Source organism: Dysidea avara, chromosome 3 (assembly GCF_963678975.1).
Source record: "Dysidea avara chromosome 3, odDysAvar1.4, whole genome shotgun sequence".
Taxonomy (NCBI): domain Eukaryota; kingdom Metazoa; phylum Porifera; class Demospongiae; order Dictyoceratida; family Dysideidae; genus Dysidea; species Dysidea avara.
Genome location: NC_089274.1, coordinates 19,943,125 through 19,952,060, shown reverse-complemented (window position 1 = coordinate 19,952,060; position 8,936 = coordinate 19,943,125). Strand labels below are relative to the sequence as shown.

Below are 8,936 nucleotides of genomic sequence, written 5' to 3'. Positions count from 1 at the left end.
GTTCACTGCATGCATGCTTGACTTTGTCCATACGAAATGTATAACATATTTTCATAACCTCACAATTCATTCCTTCTTGCTCATGTCAAAACCAGAGTGTTTCTTTGATAAAAACCATTGAGGTATTTAAAGGACTTCATAGCATGCAGCACTACGTTTTTGGCAACTGCAGGATAATAAAAATTTTAAAGGAATAACATGGATGAAAACTACATAATAGTCTTGCATGCACATGGTAAAATTAGAAATGATTAATAACAGTCTCATTAATTCTCTTTACTGTACAGTGGTTGATATCCTGATATACAGTGGTTGATATCCTGATATACAGTGGTTGATATCCTGATATACAGTGGTTGATATCCTGATATACATTTGCATATTAGCAGCATCCTTGTCAACAATGATACTCTTAGTGATACTCCTGATCTTGTACACACAGTATACATTACACCTTCTTGCAAAACTCTAAAAGAATATCCATGAGTTGTGCCACTTAATTGTAAGTATGCATGCATGTTTGGGTTGTGGTCAGTTAACGGTTTGCTTAACTAATCACAAACAAATAACAGCAGCCACAAAATTAATTATAGTTCTCTAATTATAAGTGTAATATTATATTTTTTCTACTGTACAACACCTCAAAATTGAGTATAAAAATGCATACTATAAAATATAAATTAGATTCCAGAAGATTGTTCCATAGTTGAATTGTTGAAAGGAAAGTGGAGTAGTAGTAGGAGTTGATTCTAGTGGGAGGTGGTAAAAATCTCAGTTGGTGCCCTCTTGTATTATGTATAGATGGTTGAGGGAAGAGAATACCATGCACGTCGATGTCTACTAAGTGGTATAGTGTAACACCTGCAACAAAACAAACAGACACTCCATCATTTGCATGTGGCATAATTTGAGGTATCTTGTTATATAGCTATTCTATAAATTCTCTGCATGGTACTACGAATACCTAGGTATGCTAATGTAAACTATTAACTGTACATAGCTGCAAACCACTAGTAAGCAAGAAGCTTACGTATACAGTTGACTTGATAATTGTGATTTGGTTGATGGATACTTCTAATTCAGAGCACAAGATCCAACAAACACAAATAAATATTTTTAAAAATGATTAAAAATTTTACAACGAAATAAAAAAAACAACCCCATAGTTATAGATATAAATTACACTGCTTGTTCAGATCCTCGACTCAGGATCTCTACGGTCAGTTTATCATCAGCCAGATCAACTGGGCTCTTGTAACAACTGGTCAACTTCTCCACATTAGCACCATATTGGATAAGTAGTACCAACACGTCCATGCTGGAATGTAAAGCAGCTAAGTGAAGTGCCGTCCAATGTTCATAATCCTCACAGTCTACTGTTACTAACTGGTTCTCCAAAATGTAGTAAGCCAGTCCAAGGTAATTCTTAACTGCTGACAGGAGTAAGGCACTTTGCCATACTTGTCTAGTGCTCCTCTCGTCTTCTTCATTCACTCTCATTACCATGTTCAATAGTTCTAGTTCTTCTCGTTTGCGGTTGGCACTATCCCAATGTGTGACTGATCTTGTTTTCAGATATGTCACCTCTACTTGGAGAAGGTAAGCACAAAGTTTACAGTTTGACCCGCAAACATTGATTGGTCTCAAACTGTCCATGGTGCGAGTATTGATCAGTTCTGGCTTGTGCTGGAGTAGCAGCTCAATTGCATCCATGTCTTCAAACGAGACGGCCACGTGCAACGCGTTCCATCCTTTCTCGTCCGTTGCAAGCAAATCTGCACCCTCAATTACCATCAGCTCAAAACACTCAAATTGATCTTCAAAGATGGCACGGTGTAACAGCGGCATTCCAGTCGGGTCTTTCTGATCCAAGACACTGTTGCCGTGTTTAGTGATTAGTTTCTTAATTTCTTCTTTGTCTCCATCAGTGATGGCTTGTTGCAAAACGACGTTTACTGTGAAAGTTACCCTTCGTTTAGCCTTGGCGTTCGTTAGGCCGGAGGTTAAAGCTTTGAGTTTTTCACTGAGTAGTCCGCTGCACTTGCGTTTAAATACAGATTCCATTGCTATTTTGCTTTAAGAAAAGGTTATGATAGATGGTGACAAATGCTCGCTCTTTTAAATAGACAGTAAGGGCAGTAGCTATTACCGGAAAAACTGTCCCGGATATGATTACCCGGTATGTAATTTCTCGTGTAACTACGTCACCCGCTTTCTACGAAGGAATATTAATACTATAATTATAATATCGTGCTCCAGCTAACCGTAATCGGCTTAACGGATATCGGCTACCGGCTACCGGATATCGGCTAACGGTAACCAGTGTCCGATCACGGATTTTGTCCCGTCGGCGGGTGACCCTTCTCGCCCTTCTCGGCCACCATATATTCATGATTAAACTCGTGATTGCTGCATCCGGTCAGGTGGGGGTGACCATTCAAGCACTGTCCTCCTCACCACTGCACTGCAACTATATAGACTAGATAGTTAGTATCCAATGATTTAAACCGCGAGAGAATGCTGTCCATGACTCAATATAGCTATAGCTAGCCACGTATGCGGTTTAGCTCTTACCATCCGGCAAAAAGTTTTATTGCAGCTAGAATAATGAAAGCTGTAAAAGCCAGTTTGTAGTTATTATTGAGTGTTCTGCTAAGCTATGGGATATATACAGCGGGGTAGATAACTTGCTGATGTTCTCATATCAGTAAAGTCATACCAAGAGTTCATAATATATTATGAACTCTTGGTCATACTATAGTTAACAGTTTACTGCACCCATAAGACATCTGTAGCTATACCCTTATACTGGGAGGTTATTTGTTAGATGTTGTACGTAGCCATGTAGTGGCGGATCTAGAAATTTTCAGAGGGGATTTCAGGTTGAGGAAGTTTTCAATAACTGTCAGGGGCGGATCCAGACTTTTTAAAAGGGGAGTCCACTCTGAAATTGCAACTTCATCCTAGCTTCAAGTTGAAGACCAAAAAAAACAAAGGTAACTACCTGCTGTAATGATGATTTCAAAGGCAAAAGTATAAAGTTTGGCCAGTAGAAAAAGTCCTAATATTATACACTATGTATAACTCTTGGTGATTTTATCACCCCCACGAATCATAAATAAATTAGGGGCATGTGCTAATTTCAGAGGGGGTTTCAGCTAAAACCATTGCAACCCCCCTGTATCCACCACTGCCATGTACATGAATAGCACAACCTAAACCTTAACCTGCTGGTGTGCACCAAGCAGAGGATACTGTTGTTTAGGATGATACCAAATGAATTACGCTGATCTAATGATGATTATCTTGGAGAGAATAGACTGCATATAGGCCATCAATAATAATTAGTGTGATTGTGGCACTGTCAGCCATTTGAACATTCTTTGCTAATGTATATAAACCATGCAACAAAGTCACGACCAGCTAAGATGTTTCAGTAAAAGTGTCAAAGTTGACTGAGGAAGCTTAGCATTCGCATGCAGCACATACCATTATATGTAGCAGTAACCGGCATAGTGTCTTAGCTCACTTTATCAGTAGCATACGGAACCCAATGTGTTATTGACAACAGTCATAGTAGTGTGGAGTGTGTTCAGTCTTGTACTTTGTTTTGCAGTTCAATACTAACACTACTTTTGCTTAAGTGATGCAAGACGAACATCAAAGTAATCCACACATATAGCCACCACTGCTGTTTGTCATATATTTATGTTCCTGTTAGGCTAGAAGATGCTTACTGTTGGGGATTGATGCTTGTCCAGATCTGGAGTCACAGGTATGATGGTAGTGATCACATACACTGACTCCCACTAATTATCCCATCATCATCCACTTTTAAAGGCTATTCAATGTGTGAGCACCACTGGCTGGGAGTTTCTGAACCATGGTTATGTTGTGTTTCCAGCTGTGTAAATACCATCATTCACATGTTCTCCATTCAACACTACAGGAGGCCCTATAGCTACACCAAGATGTGATTACATTTTTCATCATGTCCACCCGATATTACAGAGCTAGGAAATATTATAATTACCGGTTGCTTATAACAGCAGAGGGTATCATTCTGCTGTGTTGTGTATAATAGAAACCTGTAGAGTTAATATAGTACTACCTGTTACACCAGTGAGGTAGCAGTGGCCCCAGGATGCATCGTCTTTCTCTCACCCACAAGTTGTAGCAATGATCCACTCTAACTCACATTATGCAGTGATGAAAAATGCAGATGATTATATATTTCTGTCATTATGAGAGGCTGCCAGTGTGTTATAATGCATATGCTCACTGCATTGGTGTGTGGTCTGTCAGAGACAAAATACTCTGGTATCACTGATAAGAAGTTGTACGCTTGAATTGTGTGTGTGCCTACATGGTGGTTAATGAATGCCTTGGATTTGGTATGACACTTTAAAAACAGTACTGTTTATTAGTGTTCTCCCATAAAGTAAATGGTCCCCACCAAAATGCTTCCATTAAAAGCCACCATATAGAAATATCATATGTAATGAAAAGCACCTTTAAGGAAGAGTCTTGTAGTACACATAACATCAAATCCACCATTAACAAATAGAAAAACCTTACAGAAAGCCAAATATTAAAAATTGTCAAAATCCAATTTTTGGTCTACCTGCCCACCTGTCTGTCTCACTGACCACATTCACAAAGTTAGAGGCTAAATTCTGCATCGTACAGCCACCATTTTATGCCACAGTAACTACTCACTTCTATCGTGTGCCTTTTGGAGTCCGACAAGTCTCTGCTCTCTGTGCCTTGCCAATTTCATCTTTAATCATGCTGGTCATCTTCTTCATGCAAGGAAATCATACCAAGGCATTAATTTTCCTTACCAACAGTTACACTTTTCTTAGAGGAGCTTGTAAATAGATGCCACAAAACTATGCCAAAGTAGGAGTTTTTATCACATAACTATAGCAGCTACCATCATTGCTTCACTATTTTTTATTGCTGGAACCGTACTTCATTTTTGAATTAATAGTTTAGTAGATATAGAGCCTATTTATAGAGAGCCTATATATGTATATAGTCAACAGTATACATGCATATTTGGTGATGAAAGCATGCAGACATTGATGTGTGGTATGGGAATTAATTGTGGCTTTATTACTCTTTGACATGTTGACTGGTCTGTTGCCATAATAAGCAACTTTGCTACATGATTGTATAGTGATGTAACTGTACGCATGCATTAACCTGGTTTCCTGAACGCTGCAAGAGGAGGAATGTCTCTTTTGTGATATTCACATCTTTGCACTGGTAATAGCTAGCTGTCTGATATCATCCATAACTGTGATTTCATTATGGGTTTTATATTACATTTGTGCTAGAATTCACAAAATATATGCAATAGAACCATTAGTTTTATTGAGTTTAATTATCTAGTATTTAACTTATAGAATGAAATTTTCAAGACTATAAATTATTAACATAATTCCTGTATCATGCAGGAATTCTGTGCTGGATGACACACCATCTTATCTAATGATAGAGACATGGAGTACTTCCTGTGCAAATGAATTGAGAATTCAAATCAAATGGAGTGACAGTTCTCTTATGATCACAGTTAAGCTGTCCTATAGTACTTGATATGACAACAATAATGTGAGACAACAACAATGCCAACATGTTATCACAACAGTACGTTGTATTTCACTATTGGACAATTTGGCCCTGAAAATCCAATGAAATTAACTTATGAAAAGTCAAAATTTCATTGGTGACCCCAATGGTATTTTCATTGGATATTCATGAAAATAACCAATGAAAATTCTATGAAAAATAATTTCATGAAGTATTCATTGGTAAAGTTTCAATGGATCTTAATATATTTAGTATGTGAAAATGTAATGAAAATTCTTGGCCACCCATTGAAATTTTGACTTTTCAGGGATTTTTCAACATTTTTAGAGGGTTTTCAAAATTGTTTTCATTCGGTTTTCATGAGAACTCTTTCCAGTAATGTTTGCTTTTATTAGCAACAGAAGAATCTTATCAGTGGTTGGCCAGCTTCTTATTATTTTGACACAGTGTGCACTTCCAACTGTTGTCAGTAGACAACATTAGTAAGACTATTGATGTTGGTGTGTTGATATATATGAAACACAAGCTATACTCAAGTTGTGAATAGATTAACAATGTTTACAAAGTGTTGCGTGTTTGTGTTACGTATTTTAGCATGTGTTGTTGAACCACTAGTTTTGGCTTTAAAGTATTAATTAAATGAATGTACTTAAGCACACTTTTTTTGGTGTGATACATACTGTTGTAGTTGTAGCAATAGTATAATCAATTTGTTAGCAATACTGAAGTTGGGGAAATTTTTATTGATAACAAGGCATTTACACTTGACATTTAATTTTTACATGTCAAGCTTTTGTGATATCTTTTGTGATGATATAAGTTGAGGTTTCTTGGTGAGGGAGACTTGTTAACTCAGGCACAAGAATGGTGTTTACCAAGTGAAGCCACCATCATGTACACAAAAGTCCAGCCTCACTGACTGTCATGGTCACCATTACAAAGCACCCACTGACACAGCATCACAACAACACTGATTCCCAAACATGCACACACACCAAACGATGCGTTGTAATAATCTAAGTATGGTAGTTGAAAATTCTGGAGGTGTGTAGATTGAGGATGCTTCTTTGTATACATGATGTTATTTTGATGACAAAATTCTTTGTACCCATGCAGACTATATGCATGCACTTGGCATGTCCACTTCATTCTTCTGTAGTGTTGTATTTCTACTGACAGGTTTGTCTGGTGTAAACTGTGATTATAAGGGACAGTTTACAAATAAAATATTATTATTTTGATATTTCTCAGTTCTGTGCATTTGCAGATGAACTATATTTGGAAAGAATTCAATCCTTTTTGAATGCACATGTACCACGTCAGCATGTAGTGATGCTATAATAAAGTAAACTGCAGGAACGGTTACTTTGTCAATCAGGAGAATCAGGAACCTTTCATATACTGCCTCTCTGACCAATGTCTTTGAACTACAAAATCATACAATGTTACACAGTACTCCTTACTTTGTTGACATATTGTTGTCACACTGAATCACTTACATCACATACACACAACAGCCTTGAAAATCTTCATTGTCAGACTTCACAACAATAACAATGCAATTCGTGTTGACATGGACATCATTCCTTACTGTATGTAGGTGTATTCTTAGTGGGATAACTGCATAGTTGTTATAATAGCTCTGTACCACTGAAATCCATGCATTAATGGTTTACTTGATGTTTAAGGGGCAGCTTCATGGATTACTGTCCACAATCCATATTTGATGTCCCAGCACATTTCAGTGATCACACTGTATTTGTGATCAGTTGTTGATAGCTTGTCACTCACTTGCAACAATAACCAGGCTGTGTAGATACAGTGTGGATAGATAGCATTGCTGATGGCAGTTTAATTTTACCTTCTGCATCTGCTGCAAGCAAAATCTACTATGCACGACCATAGTTGCCTAATAAATAAATAAATAAATTTTTATACCATCAATTCAAAACACTCAATTTTTTCTTCAAAGATTACATGACACAACAGCGGCTTTCCAGATCTTTAAGATCAAAGACACTCTCAGGGGCGGATCCAGAGTTTGGAAAGAGGGGGGGCACCTTGCTGAAAAACAGTTGAAGACCAAAAAAAAAAAAAAAGGTCACAACAATAATAGCTAGTTATCCTTTGCCAAATATATCACGTCTGTTATGTAAAATAAAATCCTATTTATAGCTTCATAGGTAAGCTACACTGCCTCATGAACATTGTGACTGCTTTATTAGAGTAATTGACTGCTCTATTAGAGTATCTCGATCTTCTATGCAATTTCTTGAAGGGGGGCATTTGCCCCAAATGCCCCATCCTGGATCCGCCATTGTAATACTCAGCATATTGATCAAGTAAAGCCTAAATATGAAGGGGGGGGGGGGGGGCTTCAGCCCCCAAAGCCCCTCCCCTGGATCCGCCCCTGTATTAGCGTCCAACAATGTTACAAAGAAGCCGCCATCATGCTGTAAAATCTAACCCGTATATGGACATGATAACCTTCATCAGGCATTTTCCGTTGGTTGTTTCCGTCCCGTTCCCGTTTTCCTAGAATTCTACTTGCCCCTTTGTCTCCATCCATCATGATGATAAAAACAACTAAAGTCCTGCAGTCAGCACATGCACAACAGGTACAAAGTATGTAACAGAATAAGATATAACCTGCCTCCACACATCTATATACCTCTGAGAAGTTGCTAGTTTTGATTATAGTAAGTAACAATGTCACTGTTATTGTGTATTGAAATGAGAAACACTAGAGCAAGTGTGATAGTTTCATTGAATAAGATAGGGATATGTTATAAACCATTGAAATAGATATTGAGCCAGATTTCTTGAAAACATTAATTGAGTATACATATATTTGTACTTCAAGTAACATGTATATAGCTAAATACACTCTCTGCTATATACAAAAATGATATGCTGTTCATTGCAAGTTGCCTCTATCATACAAATTAATAGTTTTATAAAGTACTATAGACTGCCTAGATATAACACATGGTCACCACAATGAAATGGAAAATGGGGTTACACAACCATGCATGCACAAATGTTTGAGTGACATCTTTAGCCCTGATGGACCAGTGAAAATAATGATTTTTTATAGTTTTTTTATCAAGGCTCCTTTGTTCTTGACACATTTCAGTGCACCATTATATTGGGAAATCATTCCAAGTAATTGAGTAATCTTACTGATCAGTATACATGTCGAAATTTTGTTGTATACAGTATATATTTATAAGTATATATTTATAAATATATGCCGAGTGCAAAGAAACTACGTACATGCATGTACATCCTATAAGCTCACCATTCTGTATGCATTGCTAAAGCATATTCAGCTGGCCTAA

The 8,936-nt window shown here is 37.3% G+C and overlaps 1 protein-coding gene across 1 annotated transcript; it reads right to left on the bottom strand.

Annotated features, from left to right (window-relative positions):
• Nucleotides 1–1,179: 1,179 nt before the first annotated feature.
• On the bottom strand, nucleotides 1,180–2,064 carry LOC136248391 (protein phosphatase 1 regulatory inhibitor subunit 16B-like). The gene has a single exon (XM_066040174.1). The coding sequence runs from the start codon at nucleotides 2,062–2,064 to the stop codon at nucleotides 1,180–1,182; it is 885 nt and encodes a 294-aa protein (XP_065896246.1).
• Between the last annotated feature and the right edge of the window lie 6,872 nt (nucleotides 2,065–8,936).